This window comes from Anarrhichthys ocellatus, unplaced genomic scaffold, assembly GCF_004355925.1.
Source record: "Anarrhichthys ocellatus isolate YVR2014 unplaced genomic scaffold, GSC_Weel_1.0 scaffold61, whole genome shotgun sequence".
NCBI lineage: Eukaryota > Metazoa > Chordata > Actinopteri > Perciformes > Anarhichadidae > Anarrhichthys > Anarrhichthys ocellatus.
In genome coordinates, this window is record NW_022280091.1 from 117411 (window position 1) to 140586 (window position 23176).

At 40.9% G+C, this 23176-nt stretch overlaps 2 protein-coding genes across 4 annotated transcripts in view; one reads left to right on the plus strand and one right to left on the minus strand.

Annotated features, from left to right (window-relative positions):
- Positions 1–10679, minus strand: part of LOC116396909 (rab11 family-interacting protein 4B) — a 55519-nt gene extending 44840 nt beyond the window's left edge. For all 3 annotated transcript variants that reach the window (XM_031871901.1, XM_031871900.1, XM_031871899.1), the window contains exons 1-3: positions 10512–10679; positions 6050–6137; positions 3543–3622 (exon numbers count right to left, since the gene is read on the minus strand). In XM_031871901.1, coding sequence (XP_031727761.1) covers positions 3543–3622; positions 6050–6137; positions 10512–10664 — 321 coding nt within the window. In that variant the 5' untranslated portion in view covers positions 10665–10679. The remainder of the gene's footprint in view (positions 1–3542; positions 3623–6049; positions 6138–10511) is intronic.
- Positions 10680–13682: 3003 nt separating this feature from the next.
- On the plus strand, positions 13683–20642 carry LOC116396957 (uncharacterized). Its single transcript, XM_031872004.1, has 11 exons — positions 13683–13792; positions 14282–14433; positions 14525–14681; positions 15286–15669; positions 16333–16623; positions 16716–16739; positions 16858–16959; positions 17071–17101; positions 17986–18035; positions 18192–18226; positions 20090–20642. The coding sequence occupies exons 1-11, from the start codon at positions 13726–13728 to the stop codon at positions 20186–20188; spliced, it is 1392 nt and encodes a 463-aa protein (XP_031727864.1). The 5' UTR covers positions 13683–13725; the 3' UTR covers positions 20189–20642.
- The last annotated feature ends 2534 nt before the right edge of the window (positions 20643–23176 follow it).

The window sequence follows — 23176 nt, forward strand, 5'->3', positions numbered from 1 at the left end:
ACACACATATATACACATATATACACATATATATATATACACACACACACACACACACACACACACACACACACACATATATATATATATATGTGTGTGTGTTCAGGTGTATTAACCCAAGCAGCAAGAAAGAAGCTAATAAATCTCTCCTACAACATATTTTGCAATAATGAGACACTTCTCACCTTTCCTCCCTCTCTTCTTTCACTCCCTCTCTCTCACACACACACACACAATTGCAGCGCTCTACCCTGGGGAGCTCTGGGATTCCTCCCTCTTCTTGCTATGGCAACACAACTTTATGCCTGAATGTTTTTTTTCTCCCACAACCGGACACCCCGGCTCTCAAATAACTGAGCTTCTATGCATCGTAAATCTAATTATAAAAAAAAAATATGCCACATATCTTCACCCAACAAAAGAGAGAGAAGTCCTCTCTAATGTGGGAATGAGATAAGGAGACGTTTACACAATACCTCCAGTAGACTGAGGAGATGTTAATAAAGTGAGGAGGTTTAATCGCTGGTATTAGTTTCACGTTATCTCTGTCCACTAAAACTCCTTAGATAACAGTTTCTATGTAAAAAACATTGCCGTAGCTTCGACTGGCTGCAGCTTCCCCGTGGCTGCTTTCTCATGCAGCAGTTCAGAGCTCAGAGAGTACTTCACTCGAGGGAAACGTTCAATAAAACACAAACACAAGGTGAAAAGAAGAAGTCCTTTACACAAAGTGTTTCAACAGCAGAGCTCTGCACACACTCCCTGTAAATGTCCATCTTTGCTGCCGAGCACGACAGACTCGATGTTACAACAGATCAATTATGTATACACACCGGCCAAGTAGCTCTCATATTACACAGCTGTAAGAGCTATGATCACTTCAAACAGCACTAAAACGAGGTGATGTATAAATGTGCTGTATATAAGAGAGATTAACCAAGCTATCTACTCGTTTTTTTTTTTTGTTTGAGCCATCTAAAAATGATATTCCTTATTTTAACGTATTTGAAATTTGATGTTAGATTCTCATTTTCTTTTTGCTTGCTTTTCCTTTTTTATTATCTCCGCCAGGTGGATCATGCGATCAATCGCAGAGTGACCTTTCCATCTCGCATTGTGCTGCAGCAAACTGCATAATATTTTGGTTATTAATATTTGCTCCGTTATGGCTGCATGCTCAAGGACCTCTTTGCGGTGACTCACACTTTCTGAAGACACATTTTACTGCCTGTTCTATACTGCCATTGAATGCCTGCTGACTCCTCACTCACTGCTCTTAACCGGCCCCTGGCTAGTAGGGGCCACTAGTGATAACACAGCTGACTGCATCTCCGACCCTCAGCAGTGGGGGCAGTGGGGGGGGACAGTCTGCTCACTTTAATTGTTTTGGATGGCGTGTTCGGCTCACAGCTACACACACAGCTGAGTGCACTGCCTCTCGTGGACTTGAAGCCTAAACAAGCGCTTCAAGTCGTTGTTACACTCGTGAGGCCGAGCTGAGCCGCGAACCCATGCAGAGCCCACGCAAACATCTGCAAGGATTACAATGAGAGCGTATTTGTTGTGTGAGACAAGCGAGTGAAAAACATGTCTGGTACACTCGCAGTCTCGACAGAGGCTTAGTAAATGTGCGTGTTGTGTTCATTCAAACACACAATACAGCGGTGGTCGGTGAAAACACACCTGGCGGAGATCTGCACTCTACTTTCTACTTTGTCGAAAAAAAATTGAATTTGCATTGTTGGTGGGAGCGCGAGACTTAAGATTGTCATTGCCAATGACTGCTTCTCCATGCATAAAGAAAGAACTTCAACGTGGTGTGGGTAACAATATGAAATGTCATCCTTAATCCTCGGTCTGTCTACACTGCAGAAGTACAGTACCATGCATATTTCCATCCTGGAGAATCCTGGCTAATTTCTTGTTCCCCAGTCATCACAGACATTTCCTGGGTTAAAAGCTTAAAACACAATGCATACATATTCAAACAGACAACTAAAAACCCATAACTGCAACACCTACCTGTCACTGTGTGGAGAAAATGATAAAACAGTGAAAAGTAATCCTGAATTATAAAATGGTATGTCTGCCTCCCAGAATTTCTTTTATAAGCCGGGTCTCAAAGGGAAGTGCGCAAATGAGACAGCATTTCCAAAAAAGAGAAGTGCTTTGTAGTGCCTATGAAAGACACAGTAGGTAGCGACCGTATTGCATTTCACCCAGTGTGAATATTTTAAGAGCACTTCTCTGTTGGTATGATGAAATGGTATACTGTACCAATGGCAGCAGAAAAGACTTCTCGAAACCTGTGGATTCATGTCAAAAGACAATCTAAGGCTGGAATATTGATGCAAACCTGCTGCACAGAATACCCTGCAGTTATTGCTCCACTATGAAGTGGAGCTGATGTTTAATTGACTTTGCAAAGTATCAATGTTCTTAGAGGAAGTGGTTTTGCATGTAAAGTACCAAATTTCCAAAGAGATTGTCTCTGGAGTTTGTGAAATAAGTGTCACATGTAACAGCGAGGGGAGTTAGACGACGATGTAAAGAAGCGATTATCTCAGCGGACACGGACGTCAGTAGGAGTCAAAGAAAAGGCCGCGTGGCAATAAAACCAAATTAGTACATCTGTACAAACTTTCCATCTGAGGGATAAATTGAAAAATCGGTTTAATTCTTTGTGAAATGTTCACAGTTGATGTTAAAGGAAAAACCTTTATGTTGGACTTTTTGTATCAATTAACTAAATGTCTTCAAAGCTAAAATAATATATGTAGAAGAACAAATCAAACAGTTTTTAGACACGTGTCTCATCCACTCATCTGGGGTTTTGTACAGATAACAAGCAAGACCGTGTGTAAGTTATTTGGACATACTGCCTGTCTTCCACCGTACAGCAGCAGTCGAACACTACCACCAAGTGGACAGAATAGTAAAGTACAAGCTGCACCCACTCTGACTTTACTGCAACATTGTAGCTGATGTCGTTTTAACTTTCAACCCTCTAACTGTCTCAGCAGGGGGCGGATCCTCTGGTTGCAAAAATGAGACTGGATAGAAGTCTGTGAGAAAATGGGCGTGGCTTGTGATTGACAGGTTGCTACACAGTGTTGTCCAGTCTAGGAGTTGTCTCAAAAAAAACCACTAAAAACTTTAAAATTAATTCATAAATAAAAAGCATTTTTGTCATTATTGGATTTAGTGTCAGACCACTATGTATTTTACATGTATCCATATATAAATTATAACCCACAGACAGCATGCTGGGACTCCTCTCCAACAGGAAGTCACAAGGAAGCTGCCGAGGACATTCTATAATTTCTGACTGTACCACAATTAACCTGCTGCTCACTTTACTTGCTGCAGTGCCGATATTCACCCACATGTATATGCAGCATTGACATGTAAAATGAACACAGATTATTGTCTTCTTTTCGGATAGTTCTAAATCATGTGACATTTGAGCCATTTGGGGGCGATATATTTCAGTTAAATTGGACTCTTAATAAAGTACACATGCACACACTTTAAAAACTTACCCGATAGCAACTCTTCGCTGCCTCATATGACCCTGTGATGAACTGTGCACCGCTTTTCTTTGTTACGACTCCAACATAACCTGCAAAGAAAAGAAATACAAAGCATGCATGACTCATCTCAGTCTGTTTGAGATTCTGCAGCGTAATCATTTCCTATCCAAGCTGCTGAACCTGAAGGTGCTGCTAAACACACAATATATCTTCTGTTGGAACTACAGCTCAGGTTGCTGCATCGCCTCAAACAAGGACGCCGGCGGTTATACTCACACTATTTGGTGCTGTGTTCAGAATTTCTTGGTGAAAGTAGTTTCCAAACATTTGGTTTTCACGAAAGAATTAGATTTGGATAAACTGTGTAGGAAGGACACACCGATAAATGTGATAACATATGGTGCCTATGCTACAATGGTCTAACATACTGGTCTAGGGGTAAAACTGGTATCATTTATCATATATGGACTCTGTTTCTGGATTATTTGGGAGCTAGAATATACAATATATTCCGGAGGGTCATTTTCTAGGCCGAGGAATGATGGCTGAATGCTGGGGGTAGGCTGTTTTTGTCTGTATTATTCTTTTTGTTATTTTTCTACTCTGTGTTTTGTTATTTTTCCCTGTACTTTTGATACTCCACCATGCTTGTAAACTAAGACTGGCTGTCCTACGAGTACCATTTTGGTGTGTGTGTTCCTGGGGGGCAGGGTAGAGGATAATTACATACAAATCTGGATGTGAAAAAGACACATTGGATGCATAATTCATAATAAAGATGTGTTCCACAAAAAAACCCACAGCAGGTCAATTTTAGGACAAAAAGCAAAACACTCCCTGTGATAAAACTAGGAGGAGAGCAGATAAGTGGTGTAATTTATGAAACCGATCTATTATTTAGGAATTTAGTACGAAGAAAGAAACAGGAAAACAGCTGTGAGGGGGCACCAATGGGAGACCTCACAGAGTTGATAGGAGGTAAAAGACACAGCACTTTATCCAGAAAAATGCACAATGAATAAAAACGTTAGTAACACTTTCTACAATCCATTATAAACATACTTACAATGGGTTAAAATCTGCTTATAGCACTGCAGAAATATAGTTAGAAGCACTCATTAATGCTTTATAACAATAATCAGAACATATCACAAAGCATGTTATGTTGTGATTTTTAAGGTCAAGTATCATAATTGCTGGTCATTTACTAAAGGATGCTATAATTCCGATAGTTTTAATACATTATAATCTTCTGATTATGCATTATAATCACTGTTATAATGCATAATAATCACTGTTATAATGCATTATAAGTTACTATATGTGGTCATTTTGTGCTTTAAGTAAACTGAAAATGTATTTAATTATTATTTAATTTGATGTGGCTATTTTTATTTTATTTGATTTACACTTTACTTAAAGCAAACAATGACCAGTTAGAGTTTATATATTTACATAATAATTCATTATAACAGCTATTATAATGTATTGCAACTATGGAGAAAACACAATACACAATGCAAGTGAACAGGTGAACATATTCATAACCATTTAAGTTGACATCCTGTTAGCGATAGTATCTTATGAACACATCCGGCAGTTAGAGAACAACAGCATCATTCATTTGGAATCGTGATTCTGTCCAACACTCTCATATCAGGTGATAACTCTCAAGAGGTTCATCACCGTCACATTTTAATTTGATACATTGTTGCTGTAAAAACAAGTGATAGCCGCTTTAAATGTACTCATTATGCGACCAGGCGTTAGTATACATGAGGGGTAGAAGATCTTTGGTGTAAAGGAAGTCTAATGGATGTCATTAACGAGATACTCCAGTGTTAAATGAGCATTGTATTATTGAGGCCAGGTCAACTCAATAGCACTCAGCCATGCAGAACCAGAAACCCAATTTGTTGCCCCTCTTACTGGGCGGCCGTACCCCGGCTCTGTCCCCTCCTGTGTCCTGGTTGGCCTGGTGTACTGTTGAGGGTAAGCTGACCTGGTTTTACACAAGACTCCCAGTCTGGGCAGAAAACAAAGAGAACAGACCCCCGGAAAGAGGAAATATGATGAGTTGGCACAAACGATACTTCATTCCACTTGGTTAAGCAGGGGTAGCGTTATCTTCACTGGATTCATCCATCGCACTCTAAGCTAACCAGCTGAATGTTCTGTAGAGGCGTCTCCTGGTTGTTGCTGTGAAATACTTAAAAACAGTGGAACACCAACTTGTGTGAGTTTGCTGTCAGTCGGTCTGCTCCAGGGATGCCTGCAGGTAGCTGAATGGATTTAAAAGACCGACACCGATGCTGGAAATGTTCTGCTATAGTGCAGCAAAAGTACATTTGGATTATTGTAGGAATTGAAGTCAATAGAAATAGCCTATGCTACATTATTACCAAAAGCTACTGTTGAAGGCAGCAAGACACAGTAACAAGTGTGTTCTTCTAAAAGCGACACAACATTGTGCAGCCCTTAAAACTCTTCCTCCTCACACGGACACACATTCTCACCTTTCATGGTGAGCACGCCACGGCAGAAGTCTTTGAAGTCGATCCTCCCGTGAGAGTCGGGGTCCAGACATCTGGCCAACTTCTTCACCTGAGGAGAAGGCACAGAGAAAACATGACCGAGCTCATTTCTGTCGATGCAAAGTAAAATTGTTACGGATGAGGTTATTCTGCTCCCTGTATCGGTCTACGCTGGTATGTCGACTGCTGCTACGATGCTTCTGGTTAATTCTTACATTTGAGAGATTATTTTGTTGCATGAAAAGCACAGGTTTGATTAACTTCAACACGTATTTACATGCGTTAGTGTTTATATGTGTGCGTTAATGCAGGTCTCTGCCTCCCCACTGCCACATTAAACCAGCCGTTACCGAGATAGACAGGCGGCTGAGGTGCGTGACTCACCCTCACTTTCATCATTGCACTGAAAAGGCTCTGTACAGAGATGAAGAGTGCTGCAGAAGGTTACTTATCACCAACCTTATTAAGTACATCAGTGAGTCACTCTCATGCTGCACCTATCCTCTGTTTTTATTATCAATGCAAACAACAGTCCAACACTACATGACACCCATTTCCTAAGAAAAGTGGAACATGCAAACCGTAGGCACTTCTCAAATTGTTTTGAAAGAGCAACATTTCCATAGCAATACCCACAGAAAAAAAGGGAAATTCCTCCTCATTCACCTCATTCACATTCAGGATTTTATATGGGAGGATATTCCTTTGTTTCTAAATGCAATCGTGATGTAAACAAATACATTTAGACAATGCACAGCGAGTTTGTGGATATCCCTGCAGTTGTGGTTTTGAACTAAAATCCTGAGACAAGGCCGAGTGAAAATGCGCTCCATTCAGAGACCTCGAGACTCAAGTACTAAAACACCACTGTGGCATTTTAAAAATGCAGAGCTACACTCTGCACTCCATGCTGAATGATAACTTATGCAACCTGAACAACTGAGCGCCAGACCTTTCCTCTTCTTCAAAAACGTACGTTTGAATTTTCCTGCAAAGGAACTACTATGCAAAGTCATGCAAAAAAGATGGGATTTGAAATGATAATAACTCTGTAGGATAATGACCAACAATAAATGTCTAACATCAGTTTATTGCCTTTATCATCTTGAAAAAATGGCACGCACAGCACAATGCTGGGTGTTAGTTTGGCCCAACAACATGTTTCTATCATTGCATAGCCTGAGGAGCACTGAGTGTAACCTTAAAGATAATAGTATGAATAAAATCAACATGGTTTATCATCTGGGCACATTTATGGCAATCTCGTCTGGGCACCTGTTAATCTTAAAATATGTTCTTGTTCCTAATGTGATGGCCACGCCTGCTGCCACACCGCTGATATACATGTCAGTAATTCTCCAGCTCACGCTCTGCTTTTAACACAAAGGTCCATTTCTCCTCAGTTGAGTTTTGTTGACCACCTGCTAACAGATAAAAGATGGCACATAGCGTAATGTTTAGTACATCATGTTTAATATGTATTTAGTGTTGGGAGTACATTAGTTTCTATTTGTAGCGTGCACATTTAGTCAACTTCTGTCAACTTCCTGTGATCTTCTTGCCTGTCAGCATGGTCCCCCACACATAACATGAATGAATGTACAAGATGTCACCACAATTATGAGAAGATATTTTCCAGGGAACCACAATAATAATAATAATAATAATAATAATGTGGACATTTGGCCGGTAGCTGTACTCTTCATGTTGATCGATGGATAAACAAACAATAAGACATCACCATCCTTAGGCCCTCACTCACTGCCTCCAAAAACAATAATTCTATGTGAATAACTTTTGATCTGAACCCAGACTGAAGGCATTGGGACGGTTTCCTAAAACAATCCAACACACATCATGTGCAATATCACACATCTGTATAATTAAAGCATGCCCAAGCGCATGCACACCCTGACTCATGATCCGCCCACATCCACATCGCTGCTGCCTTTCAGCGCTCTGCACCACAGCTGAATAATGCATTATTCTGTCTGCAAGCTACCCACAGCCATTTCAAATTCAACAGCACTAATTTTAGCAACGGTTTGTGACTGAAACGGAAAAACAACTTCGGGGTTTTCTCAGGTTAAAAAAACTAGAATTACAGCCTCGCGTTGTATTCCTCCGCCGACCAGTGATGTGGCAGTTTACATCCACGTCCGTCCAAAATGTCACCACTTCATCCTTTTAGATGTTTGTGTGAAATTGACACAATTGGCATATGAACTATGTGTGGTCACAGTGAACTTTGACCTCAGACTTTTAAAAAGGTGTGTCACTATGCATTCAAGCATTCATTAGAGGACGAGCAAGGAAATCCATCTATTTGGAATGAAACAGCCTAGATGTATTGCCTCTCCCTGGTCCTCAGGACAAAGTGAAGGGGAAAGGAAAGCGGTCAGGGGAGAAAACTGTAGGACTACGTGAGCGTGTGCACATTTGCATGTGCAACGGGGAGAGCGTCACCCACTGTGTACAATAGTGACAATAGAGGTCACGGTGGGATTCACCCATAAAGGACAATGACATGAGAGGCCAACACATGCAGGAGGCTGCTTAATACGGTGCATCTATCAGAAAGTGGAAACCAAACAGACTACACGTAATGTGCATGTTTCTTTTTCTGTACACACTCTGTACTATGAATACACTTTGGGTCACATGATCATGGAATAGATGTTTTGTGTGCGACTTCTGAATCATTCTCACCAAAAGAGTGAGAGAATATTTATATCACGATAAACAATAAATAAAAGCTGACACAATGTGACGTGTAACATGTATCGTGTGGGATCTACGACTGTGGAGTTAAGAATTGCATCTACTTGATCCTGTGAATCTGTTTCTCAGGTCAGTGGAAGGCTTCCCCCTCAGGAGCTAATCAGTGTCTCCTCGATGTTCCCGCCGATGAGCAACACAACACTGGGGAGCCAATCAACCGCAGTGTTCAATTACCCCGGCACGCAGTGAGACACGAGGGAGGTCCACTGTGACACCCGCACTGATGAAAACATTTAAAATATGAACCAGTAATATTCCTCATTTGTTTGCAAACTAGAAGACGTAAGACTTTTGTTTTTAGGTTTCATTTTTGCATGTCACGAAAGTCTCATTTTGTCATACAATGGTTGAAGTAAAAGTCTGTGAAAATGCGTAATTAGAGAGACTACACAGCCAAAAAGTCCTTAAGTGGCGTCTCTCTCTGTTTGTTTTGTACCGGGATGTACTCCCATCAACAATGTGTAAGTCTAAGTTACCTAGCTAGCAAGCCAAAGTAACGGCCATGTTGGCAGTGGTGACGTAGATTGTGCAAGACGAGAGATGTAGTTCACTGAGCGGTTTCACACACAACTCCATATTGCATACTTTTTCTTTTAGTACATACTGCAGCTTCCTTTACAGAGTGCGTACTGTTGCATGCAGTATGCATTTAATTGGGACATAGTAGCTGCTCCTAACATGGCACCTTGAACTCTGACCCTCTTGCTCATATATACTGTATCTGCTGCGTAGAGGATTGAGGGTCACAGAAGCCATAAAAGCATATTGGTGCATAAATGCGACATCCAGGGATGTTTTTTTGGCATACTGCATTTGACCTTCTTTGCACTGGGACACACTAATTAATTTTCTAGCAAACAGTATGGTAGTATGGGTATAAGACCGGACAGTAAATGTTACTCCGACAAATGTGCAACTAACTATCTTTTAAATTGACAGACATCATAATCTTTGGGGCGGACCGGACGCTACAGTGACTCACTTTAGCATCTTGAGGTACAAGTGGTATGACAGGACAGGGCAGGCCGAGGCTAGCTGGTTAGCATGCTCCATACAGCAGATATCTCTGCAACACAATACATAGACGTCTTTGACGTAACGTCAACACTCCAACCTCTTCACATTCTGAAAATAAAGTTCATGAATTTTTTTAAAACTAGAATTCAGGAAATATCTTGCACTTTAAAAGTGAATTGCATATTTCCGCCAGACAATGTTGCTAACATTACAGTTACTTTCCTGCTTCAGAACATAACAACCACCTTATTCAACACACAAGTTTCAGGTCACAGAGGTACACTGAAGGAGCACCAGACTGTTTTGCTGGAAAGATACATAAGCCCACTGTTCCAAGTGCATTAAGGAACAAAAACATATTCCTGCTTTGGCTCCAACCTGTAGAACTTTCAACAGGAACCTCCTCTGCATCCGTTTGTCACTGCAGGTCGAGCTGGCCTCATGTCAAAAAATAAAGGTGGGACTTCGTGTAAGCTTTTTATCACATAGCAATGTGAAAGACGAGATACAGTGACCTACGTTCTTCTTTTTTTAATACAAAGTTCAAAAAAATATCTTTATTTAGTTATTCGTTTGCTTATGTAACCTGAATGGCGGGCGGTAGCCTATAGTTTAAGAAGAAGAAAAAAAAGACGCATGCTCTCACCTGTTCTGCTCGTCCAAACTGAGAACCCAACTGCACGAAGTGTTCAGGGCGGATAAACCCGTCCGAGTCCTCGTCACACGCGTCAAACACCTCTCTGAGTTTCCTCACGAATGTCCGCAGACGCTCCGGCTCAGGAGCGAAGTCTTCATCCATCTCTTTAATGCTTTTTTTCTTCTTCTTCTCTCTGGGGTGGTTTTTGGGAAACCGCTCGGGCAAGTGCGCGCTCGTGGATGCTGCTGCTGCTGCTGCTGCGCGCGCGAGAGAGAGGGGGGGGGGGGGAGTGTGATGCTGATGGACGAGAGAGGACAAGACCCGTACCAACCCGGAAGCAAAACGAAGCACGGCAGTGTTTTTCATTACCTGGAAAGTAAAGTAGTCCACTTGTCTCTCACCTCCTCCCACTCAGTTTGTAATCACTTTTTCAGCTTCACTGCAGTGTTTTTAACAGCTAATTCCCAGAGCAACCAATGTTGAAACTAAGTAATATAGATGCAGAGTCTACAATAAACTATATTCTGTCACGCGGGTTCAACAAACCTTAGCACGATGAACAAATCACAAGAAAAGGTCAACTAACACAGCTTAATTAGCAATAAACACAAAGTACTGATTCTGATGGGAATCACTTTTTTTAAAGTTAGCATGAAGCAACTTTTTTGACCGTTTGGTGGCGCTAGAGGAAAAAATCAGGGGATCAATTTAATTAATCCAGGACATCAATGTGTGCGCCAGATTTTATGGCAAGAGAACGCTGCAGGGATGACGTATTCTGGCAGGCCAACCGGGAAGTTAGCATCATACCGGTTACCTTGACAAAAAAGCCAATGGGATTTTTCCACTGGATTTTGGATTATTGCAGAAATTACTTACACATTTTGTTCAGCAAGATAATTTTCACAAATGAACACCACTTGTAGGAGTTTTTGCACCCTGAATGCAATCGGCTGAAGTAAAAAAGCTAACTAACTTCACCACGGTCGCATTAGCACAAGTATGCACAACAAGGCTGTGCAGGCTGTCAGCATGATGACGTTTTGCAGTTGTATTTAGCCTCTTGTTAAGAACCGCCTTTTTATAAGAAAATGTATGAAAGGGGTATCTACTGACGTGTTTTATGTGCAGAACAATATCGTGAAAAAGCTCTTCAGCTTGTCTTAACCACAGACCTTATTTTAGGCATCTAACCAAAAACCCATTTCAAAAAAACATTGACTTCGAGACGAGGGAACCAGAAGTGCTCAAATGCTGACAGTTTGAGACTCATTCCTGCAGCGCTCTACATCCAATCGTTGTAAAGACATTTCTTGCAAAAGTCACAAATTTGAACCTCATGGTGGCACCAGAGCAAAAGTCAGACGCAAAGTCCACCAAAGTCATTAGGATTTATCAGCCAGGTGCCATGACTGTTGGTTCAAAACTAAAACCTGGTGCCTGCCTATCCATCAAGTCAATGTTGACATATTTAAAAACTATGACATGCTGGTGGCACAACAGGTTTTAGGATTCATCATTAGGGCACCGTGGATTTTCTTGGCATCGGCTGCATGTTAACTGGGTTTCACATGTGAATAACATGTCTCTGGTTTACATAAATATGTTGTGTCTTATGGAGTAAAGGTTCTTAAAAAGTTGCTACAGATGCAAATGTTTGTGCATTCGTGGCTGTATTTCTCAATACACTTTAATTTTAGCATCTTATCAGAGACAGTTTTACACCCAGGAGGAAAGATAAATGCTGTTAATGTAAATGTTGTAATAATGTCTACCCCGCCTTGCAATAGCCTACGTGAATAATAATGAACTCATCCCTTGGTTGAAATAGGGAGATTTTTTGTTTTACTCAGAAAAATGATGCAGCAGTCGAAAGAACAAAGAACAACGCTTAACATGACAACATTACTCATTAACTTCCTCAAAAATTCACTACCTGTAGCCACTGAATTTGACATGCATCTCTAGAGTATGTAGTAACTTCCCTGTATGTGCTCGTATTGTAAAACATGATTCCTTGGAAGAGATTAATAATAATAATAAATGTGTTGTCCTGTTAATCCCAGATTCATGAGCATGAACTATAAAATGCAGATGACATGTTTTTAAAGGTTTTAAAATGTTGCTGCACCTGATCACTCTTTATAAGAGGAGGCTCTTAAAGAAAAAGTGCACCCTCAAGGATCTGCACTTGTGATAAGATTTACTACTCCTCTATAACTGGCCTCACTCTCAATAAAATGCTAGTAGAAGCAATCCTTCTTTTGATGAAGTGAATATAAAATATGACTTAATTTAGCTGGTTGCTAGTGAAACGTTCCCAGAGTAATGTGATTTAAATCTGTACCATCATCTTCTTTAGGAATATTTACCACCTTGAGATGAATTTGATTTGTAATGTGCACTTTAATTCTCCTCTAAGCCAAACTCAAGTTTGGAGTTGTTGATACAGTTTATAAACATCTTGTTTTCCGTCTAACAGTGAGCTAATTCTTGGTCTCTGTCATCCAATTCCTCTTTTGTTTTTTTTTCATTATACTAAAAGAAACATGCTGGAAAAGGACAAAAAGTAGAACTAGATTTGGCCAGAGATGTTCGCTACTTCTCTTTGTCAGGCTTTATTTCCACAAGTAAAAAAACAACAATGAAAAACTTGATTTGAACAACAAAGAAACAAAAAGCAATGATGTACTCAATAATCACGATTCATACTTTCATAATCTTCTAGAAGCTATATTGAACATACTGTATTTGTCTGCTTGACTAGCAATAGCTCGAAATAAAATGCTCACATATATTTTCAAATCGACCATCGTAGTTCTCCTACACGTCTGGCACACAGAAGAAGTTCAAGCGCTCAATTAAATGTACTTAGTTACATTCCACCGCTCTATTATTATCGTGCACACCTATCACATCCCATGTGGGGGAATTCTGAATCTGCTGTGTCTGACACACAAATATTTTTACATGTGGGTTACTGAGAAACAAGACCTGCTATTTATTCTCATCACGGATCCGACCAGTGGGCTCCAAAAAAGGAAGTGTGTTTACTGGTTTAACTTCCCCCAATCGCTCTGTCTTCAACAGGATGTGATGTATATTAAGAAAACAGAGAGAGAGCGAGAGAGAGAGAGAGAGAGAGAGAGAGAGAGAGAGAGAGAGAGAGAGGTCCATGCTTGTATGTGCTTTCTCACACTACAGTCTTCTTCTTGTGTCAAATATGCAGGTTGTTAGTGGTGGACAATCCCTTTGGATATATCTGTTATTCACTTCTCTACAACTTTGGGGTAAGTGTAGTACCATAGTTGTTTCTAAATTATTATTATATTCATGGCTGAGTTTTATTGTTTTGTCTAACAACAATATATTTCCACTAGACACATCTACTTGCTGATTTTTGGTGGGTTAAAGGAGAAGCAAACAACGGCGAAACTGCCATTAAATGCATAATCATCGACACAAAAATTTCCAACAACTGTGCTTGTTGTAAATTTACTAAATATTGAAGTTACAGGCAATATGTCTATTTTTGAATTTCACATTCCACTGTTACGTTGTCATCACCTGCAATCACCAGTTCGGTACAAAGTGAGCATCACTACATTTAGCAATCACAGTTGGTGCTTCACTGTTGCACCAAGCTCAAACTGTGTGAAACTCAACCAATTCTTTCTGCATGTGAAACCTCTCTCTCTCTCTCTCTCTCTCTCTCTCTCTCTCTCTCTCTCTCTCTCTCTCTCTCTCTCTCTCTCTCTCTCTCTCTCTCTCCTGTCTAGGAAGGCTTTCTGCTTCCACATCCTCACCTCTGCCGGTGCCGGCGCCTACACTTTACATCCATGCGAGGTCCAAGAGCTCCGTGGTTCTGGCTTGCCGGACACCAGAGGGCCACCGAGGGGATAAGTTCATGTTGTTCCGGCACAGAGAACAGGTATACGTTTTTTTTGAGGATGTGTGTTGTGTCTTCTAACACTGGGCTCCTGTGGTTTTACTCTTCTCTGTGTGTCCATTCGTTTATTGAGGTGGACTCTAAGGTGCTGCAGTCTGGCACTGAGGAGGTTCAGTTCAGTGTGAGGGTAAATGAGGGGGATCCAGTCCAACTCTTCTGCTGTCTGTACCAGGACCGGGACCGTCCTTTCAGTGCGTTCAGTCCCTATTTGCAGCTAGAGCCCCCAAAAGGTGCGTCCATGTTTTGTTTTTTTGTTGTTTTCAAATGCATATCTTGATGGAAATCGGGCCTGTGACAGATTAAACATCTGATTTGATGGAGGCATACTCTGGTCTATCTGTAGTAGTAGTGGATGTGGTCTAGGCTGTAGCTGCTCCACTTCTCATTTAATGTGGAACAACAGAGTTTGTGCAGTCACTCCGTTCAGTCTGCACCCACAAGTGATTCGACATGTGGTATAACATAATAAACACTCCCTTCCGCTGCGCTCCAACCCCCCCAAAACACACTGCTGCATGCAGGTGCTCTCTGTGGTCTCTTATTGTCTTCCACTCTGTGGGTGTGTGCAGTGGTAGTTACATCCTGCACTTCATATAGAAACCACACACCTACACGCACACACACACACAAACATCAAACACAATGTGTGCTGGCTTCCAGGGTTGACGGTTACAGAGGGAAGTTTGGCTGACTGTGGCAAACCGAGGTTGTTCGCATTATTTTTTACATGGTTTACACAACTGTTGTGCCAAAAAAACGATGTCAAAGTAACGGGGCCACACAAATGTAGAGATAATTGTTTCATTTTCCTCTCCCTTTCTGTACCTTTCCCAGATGCTGCCCCTACTCGCTCTATCCCCTTGTTCCCTGCCCCAGTCTTGTCTGTGAATCCCTCTACCGGCGTGGTCAAACGTGGGGACATGCTGTCCTTCAGATGCTCGGTCCCTCTTCCGTCACAGCCTCAGTCCCAGCCGAGCCATCACAACAAACCGTTGACCTTCCTGTTGCTGAGGGCCGGTGAGCGAACGGGGGCGGCATCTGTCATCCTCCAGCCCCGGGCCAGTCGGGTATCAAACCCTGAACCCCAGCCAGGAGTCTTCAGTGTGGGGCCGGTGAGAGGAGGAGAGGAGGGAGAGTACACGTGCATTTACCAGATCACCAAAAGAAAGGCGTTGGTTAATTCAACTGTCAGCAACGTGGTTCAAATTGCTATTACAGGTGAATATGTTTGCTCTCAGGGCCCCCAAACTCAGCATGCCTGTTGTTTATCTTGTTACGACATTGACTTCCTTTAAATCTTTACTAAATACAAACATTCATAAACCTGCTTTACATTAAGTGGGTTTTTCTTTTGATTCATTTGCTACACGTCAATCAATCAAACTGGTTCTTCTTCGTATTTTTCGTACGTTTGTTTGTTTTTCCACTACTGACACATCTTTTAATGTAGTTTTACATTTAGGAATAATATTGTAACTACCATTGTGATGCATTCTGAAAATAATATTTGAATGAATTACTGTATGAATGGGATAACATTTGCAATGTTGAATTTAATGGCAAGTACTACAGCGCTCACCCAATTTAGAAAATGTTGTAAGTAGCGCTCGAGCTAATAATTATTTTCATTATGTATTTTTTTATCAATGAATCCGTAAATTGTTATGTTTTTAAAATGTTATTGGGTTTAATGACTTCTTTCAGCCCAATTCCCCTAAAACATTCAGTTTGCTATCATATAAGGCAAAGAAAAACAGCAAATATTCACATTTGAGAAGCTGGAAATAGTGTCTATTTTGCTTTAAGAGCATATGTATATATATATATATATATATATATACACAGTATTCTGTCTAATGTTTCATATGATTTTGATTTCAGACGCGTTGCCAGTTCCCACCCTTCTCCTCCAGCAGCAGACGGACGTGTGGCATTTGCTCTGCACAGGGTCGCCCGCTTACCCCCGTGCTGTGTTCTCCCTCTACCTGGCTGATAATGCTGATAATGAACTTCCTGTTGCCACTCACCATGCCACCATGATCAACCACCAGGTCACCTTCCCAGTGCCTGTCCAGGACACCCCTGTGGCTTTGTACCAGTGCCAGTACGATGTCCTCCTGGGAGGCAAATGGAGCAAATCTGAGCACAGCCTCCCATTGGCTGTAACCAGAGGTGTATATTCACGATTATACTGCATGTGTGTGTGGCTTTAGTAGAGCATCATCTGACATAAAATGTGACTGGTTCTTTTCTAATTTTTGCAGGAATTCATCCTCCATCATCACCAGGTAGAACTACTTTAACATGTCATTATTTCATATGTAGATTAATCTATTATGAATTGTGAGTGGCAGGAAGTAAAATAAAATAAAATGACTCAGACTTACGCCAGTGCGATGTCTGCAGATTTGTCCGGTGTGGACTGGCCTCTCGTACTGGGCTCTTTCTCCGCTGTGGTATTGTTTCTCTGTTCAGTGGCACTCGTGGTTGTGTTGGCACACAGGAAAGGTATCTGGCACATGACTCTCAGCTTTCTCACATGATACATTTACACTGTCGTGATTGTCTTCAATTGTGAAACTTACTATTTTTTTCTTCTCTTTTCACTCTTCTTTAAAGTAAAAGCAGCAGCCGAGGAAAATAAGAGAAGGTATTTTCTTTTCAGTTCCCATTCGTCTTAAAGGCCAGTAAATGATCACTGTCTTTGTCTGTCCACAGTCATTTTGTCTCCCTGAAGTTATAATAAACAAGTGTGAATTACCATCAGCACCGTGACAGCAATGACACATTAGCAACATTTAGAGGCGGCGTTAACTGCAAATATTTTAAACAGTTTAAAGCAAAAATATCACTAAGCCATACAGTTTGAAATTGCTCATAATTTCTCCAAATATGAAACACTACAATAAGGTATTCGGAAGGAGCGAATAAGGGTTCCAAACAGGTTTATCCTGAAGGGCTGAGGTTCTACGGTTCTGAAGAGTGTTTTTCAAGGGTTCTCTGTGAGACTAAGGGTTCCATTAATAACACTTTTTATACAAACAACCCTTTTTGGAAGAAAGAGTTCTTTAAGAATTGTTGAAATCAATATAGAGGAATATAGATTAAAAGGGTTCACGGTAAAACTCACCCCCAAAGACTATGATGGTGAACCATGATTGATGTGGGTTGTGGTGCTCTGAAACCTGCGGAAAATAAAAGTTGTACAGAAAAAGTGTCACAGTACATCTCACTGAGAGGATTTAGCTCTCGGAAAACCCCCCTGGGTGGGTTCTTGTTAGCACCCTCAGAAGGTGGAAAGGTTCTGGATAGAACCTCCAGAGAGGGGTCTGGGTAGAACCACTACACCTCTCATAGGGGGTTCTGGGTGGAACCTCAGATTGTTCTAGGTAAAACCCTTTATGCTGGGTTCTAGGTAGAACCCACTGAATGGGTGCCAGGTGTGTTTTCCTATAACTTGTTACAACAAAATGCATTATTGCATTGCAGAGTTGGTATTGTGTTATAAAATGTTGCTGTGTTAAATTGTTTCAGACAGGAAGCACAGTTCTGGACTAAAGTTCACGCTAAGGACCATGTCATTGGTGAGTTTTATGATCATATTTATAACTTGTTAATATATCCATTCACTTCCCTTCAATTTCTTTGAGACGATTTGTTAGTTCTGCTGTAAATTGCATGAAAGTAAAGAGATATACTGATACAAACAGTGCTTGTTGTTTTTATTCTTTGTTTTGCAGACCTGACACTCAGGCGTACGAGCATTACCTCTCAGGTAATTATTAATCAATACCTGAATCTCCAAGCAACAGCTTACTTTTTACCTTGGCCCTTTCTTATACAACACTTTGGATAAGGCTGGCTGGGTTTTTGTCATTGTCAGCAAATCCCATGAAAGAACCAAAACCAACAATGTGTGAGGCCCCCTCTCAATACTTTCTGACTTTCTTAGTCTGTGGCTCTCAGCCTCGAGCCCAATGGTTCCTACTGAAGATGTGGATCTAAAACAGCTGGACGCGGCAGTTCTTGGCAAACAGTACTCAAATAGGAGTAAATAGTACATTTTTTGGAGACAATTATCAGCAGTAGATTAATAAGCATTTGGTGTTTTGAGTATCAGCAGCAGGACAGTGTTTGGATGCACAATACTTGTTAGTAGGAAGAATTCATTGATGGTTTTGGTCTTTTCATGGGATTTGCTGACAATACGAAAAACAGAATATGACCAGACTTATCCTATGATGCATGTTCAACTTTGCAATATCAATTTGAACACAAAAACTATGCAGATCATGTGCAGTTTACTCATTTCTGTTCTTTTGGTATTTCTGGTATTTCTGTGGCCTCTACAGAATGTTTCTCCTAGATTCACTTTGACAAACAACTGTGAACTTCCCTGATCCCTTTGCTGTAAAAAAAACAAAACACACACACACACACACACACACACGCATACAACACTACACACATGCATACATACACTGCATACACATGCACACACTGCCAATCACGAAACATACTGTCAACCCACAGATATTGCTCGTTAGTGCTATAGCGCAGTGTTCGCCCCTCATTAGTTGTAATCACGTTAATTTATTAGCTTGATGAAGGGCTCTCATTACAGTGAAGACTCTCGCCAGGCTCTGGCTTCTTCTCTGTGCTCTGTTACTGAACAGCCACCTTAGAGGGCAGAATGCTGTCACCGCCAGCTGATACCCGGGGGGGGGGGGTATATTTTTGTCAATTATATCTCGTGTTACTACATGCTGTCACTGCATAGAAAAGAGAAATGAAACGTAGTTTTGCAAGTTATACAATTACAATTGATATCAGTTTACTGCTCTATAATCTATAATAAATGTACATTTGAAGATTATTTTTGGGGCATGTTATGCCTTTATTTGATAGTGATAGTGGAGAAGGAACGTGAAATGTGGGGAAAGAGAGTAAGGTAATGACATGCAGCACATGGTTTCACCAGCCGGGATTCAAACCAGCTACTCAATGCTCAGGACGTTCATACCCATGTGGTATGTGCTAAGCACTCAGCTATTTGGTCACCATGATGTGACCCTTCCAGTGGAGAAAACATGACAAAGTGCCTTCTTAGATACCCTTATGGTAGAGAAAACATGATGAGGTGTCCTCTCGGGTGACTTTACAGTGGAGAAAACAGGATGAAGTGCCATCTTGAATACCCTTCCAGTGGAGAAAACCAGATGCAGTGCTCTATTGGGTGCCCTTAAAAGGGGAAAAAATGGCACAGTACCATATAGGCTGCCCTGTATGCTATGAAACATACTACGCCGTGGTGGCCAAATGCATGCAGCTGATGCTCTTTTTATTTATTTAGACAGCCCGAGTCTGTCACTGCTGGAGACGAAGAATGTAGACCACGTCATGTTGTAGGAGTGTCAGAAAATAGAACATTTTTGCGATGATGTGACGACAGCGATGAAAGTGATACTATATGAAATACACAAGATAATGTGGTGTGCTGCTTTAAGGTACCCAGACACAGAGAAACTTGTTAGAAAGTAAAAGCAGCGGTATGAACTATGCCACAGGATATGACATTAGGGTGAGATTTTTAACCAGCTTGTGTGTTTGTGTGTGTTTCTTTATGTTCTATGTGTAGGAATGGTCTAGCCTGGATACACCTACGGAGAACGCCTCCAGATCTCCTCTATGGAACTCCCACTCCACATTCACAACCCCGATCCATCCGATCCATTAGAAATGTTTGTTTTCTTTATCTCCCTCCGTGTGTGTTTATACTTTATTTGAGTTTATCAATGTAGCATCAGTCGGAGTTACACAGCAGGACAGGAAGGGCTATTTCCCCAGTTCCTATTTCATGTGTAGCGGTAACATTGTACAATTTGACAGGATATGATGTTCGTTTGATCTTTCATGTTACTGAGCCAGTGAATATAAATACAGATCTTTCTTGTTATTATTATTATTAAGTTTGTATCTGTTTTGTGAATAATCTTACCTTAAGTTTACCCGCAATGTTCATTCTTGACCTTAGAAAAAGCTGATGACAAAACAATTTCACCGCAAGCTTCTTTTAGTAGCTGCTCTGGAGCTTTCCATTGTATTACAGAATATTTATATGCAGTTAGACCAGACCAGAATTTAGTAATAGCTACCAAGTGGATTGTATCAATCTGTATAATCTTCCTGGTTTGACTAAGAATAAAAAAATTCACTTTCTGATTAATATGGAGCATTGAACTTTTTTGTTTTTTGGTGATAGTAATACAGTTTATCTATATTGTACTTACTGAATAACAAGCAGAGATCTCAAAGTGCTTTCCATGGAAAAAAGAAAATATACACGTCATATACACATACGTGGGAATATCTATGCATACATGTTATGTATGTACTGTGTTACATACATTCATAGACCTACACACACACACACACACACACATAAATACACATATGAAAACAAATGACCTTAATTAAACAAGATGATAAAAACACATTGCATTTTCAGAGGTGATTTAAAAGGCCATGCTTATTTTGCAAATCAGGCAGGAGTTGTGATTCCCCAAACAGCAAAAGCTGTAAAGAGCAGACAGTTTCCTGCCTCGGATTGCGTACAGGTTGAGAAATTCACAAGTACAATGTCAAACTAGGCCAGGCCATGATGGTGCATCTCACAAATGTAACGTGTTGTGTGCAGTGAGGAAAAGACTACTAACAATACTGCTGTAGTTTTGCTAAATATTCTGCAGAGGGCACCGTTTGGACATAATTTGAATGTCAAAAACACACCCACAGCGCAGCGCAATATAAAGAGTGTCATTTATCAAGTTGATTTCCATTACAATGAAAAAAGCAGGCCCTTTGTTCAGTGGAACAGCGTGACTCAGAGGTCCATGAAGCCGAGCGATACCGGTGTATCTGCTGCACTGCAACAGCTGCTGAAATGTGCTGCAGCTTACTGTTTTCAACATGGGACAAGCACGAACCCTGAGGACATTGAGTCCTCATATCTACAGTATATTAGTTTTTTTTCTTTCTACATTGTAAGAGAATGTGCTGAGTGTTCAATACTGTGCGAAAGTAAAAGGACTCAGGAGGGAGAGACGCCTCCCACCTGTTTGTGCGGCCTTTATGGTGGACATTATCTCAGCAGAGAAGGGCTGTCATAGGAGCAGAAAGTCAACTCTGTAAAAGTACTGAGTTTTATTACATTTCACTGGGCTCTATAGTGGCACAGGGCTTTCTATCAGTAGCAGAAATGCATAGAGGAGAATGTATTTATGCATTTCTCTTTCATACATGCAGAAAATGTATATTAGGATCGCAAAGTCTGCTTGACTCATCATACTTGAGTCACAGTTTACTCTTTTCTGTGCCACACTGCGAAGATGATATTCAGCTCCAGACAATGGCCTTTTGGCGGATTTCTTTGAATAAGCGGAATAATAACGATAAGTGGCTTCGGCGATGTGATGAATTTAAGCGGCCCCTTAATCTGCACCCATGGCACACTGGCTGCTGCGTATGTGGCACATGGAACCACGAGCCGGGTTGATATTAATTGACATGGGCCAGCTCGAAACTCATGATAATTGCACTTTAAATTCCGCCCCATGCTGTGTCTCCATGTAATAGCTGAAGGAGTGCGTACAGAAGCTGAACATGAAGGTGTGTGCTGAAATGTAAAGACTGTGGGAGTTTTGGCAGTTGGTTTGGGTTCATGATTTTATTCAATTTATGAAGTCATGACTAGAGCGAGGATTCAGCTTGGGTAGCAATCGTCTCATGTGATTATCTCAAAGAGAAAATGCTGCCAGCAGTCCATTTTTTTCTGACTACTTCAGACACATCAGCTCAAATCTCTGTCTCTCTGTCAGTGTTTCTTTTTTTTGTAAAAATAATTCATATTTCAAGGGCAAAGGCAAATGTGAACTATAGAGTTTAATATTATTTTTTACAAAGCATGACAATCGAGCACAACTTTTTTAACCTTGCACTTTTCACGATTTGACTGCCAAGCATACTGTGTATGCCAAAAAAAAAAGTCAGTGATGAGTATTGCAATTAACGTACGTATTTGTTATGGAGTTAATTTCTCTTATTATCAGAGTTCAAGAAATTACGTATACATTTTCCTGTTCTAACTTTTCTTAATTTATGATTTTGTTGAAAGGGGACATAGCATGAAAAACTCACTTTTTTTCAGAGCTCTTGAACATACAGTTGAGCCTACCAACCCACAAACTGAAATAAGACAACCCGGTCTGTTTTTTTGTGGGCTGCCTAGCTCACTAGAATATACTGCCCCCCTCAATCTGAGTAGAGAGGCAGAGCATAACGCGTCAGAGGGGTAAACAATGGGAGCCTGAATACACAACCAAGTGCTAAAAAACCATGGACTGCATATACTGTAAGTGGTGGATGTGGTCGCCGAGACGTCACCCATTGGTCTGGGACTGCGGTTTGGAAGCCTTCGAGTTCTGTGTTTTTGCCGTCGCCATCTTGACTTTTTGCAACCAGTGAACAGAAGTGACCATATTAGGACTGCAGAGGAGTGAAGTAGAAACCTGTCAATCACAAGGTAGCCACGCCCTAAAGCATACCCTGCTTTATGGTCTATTTTCCTCTAAATTTAACAATAATTTACTAAATGAACATCATGCTGTATTGAAGAAGACTTGAAACTATGCGATTGAGACCATAAACCCATATTTACAATGTTTAC

Excerpts from the sequence above, each read along its gene's own strand:
- LOC116396957 (XM_031872004.1), top strand. The coding sequence starts at position 13,726 with ATGCAGGTTGTTAGTGGTGGACAATCCCTTTGGATATATCTGTTATTC. Across the intron at positions 16,624-16,715 it reads CCCATTGGCTGTAACCAGAG|GAATTCATCCTCCATCATCA; the intron begins GTGTATATTCAC and ends TAATTTTTGCAG. Across the intron at positions 17,102-17,985 it reads GCCGAGGAAAATAAGAGAAG|ACAGGAAGCACAGTTCTGGA; the intron begins GTATTTTCTTTT and ends AAATTGTTTCAG.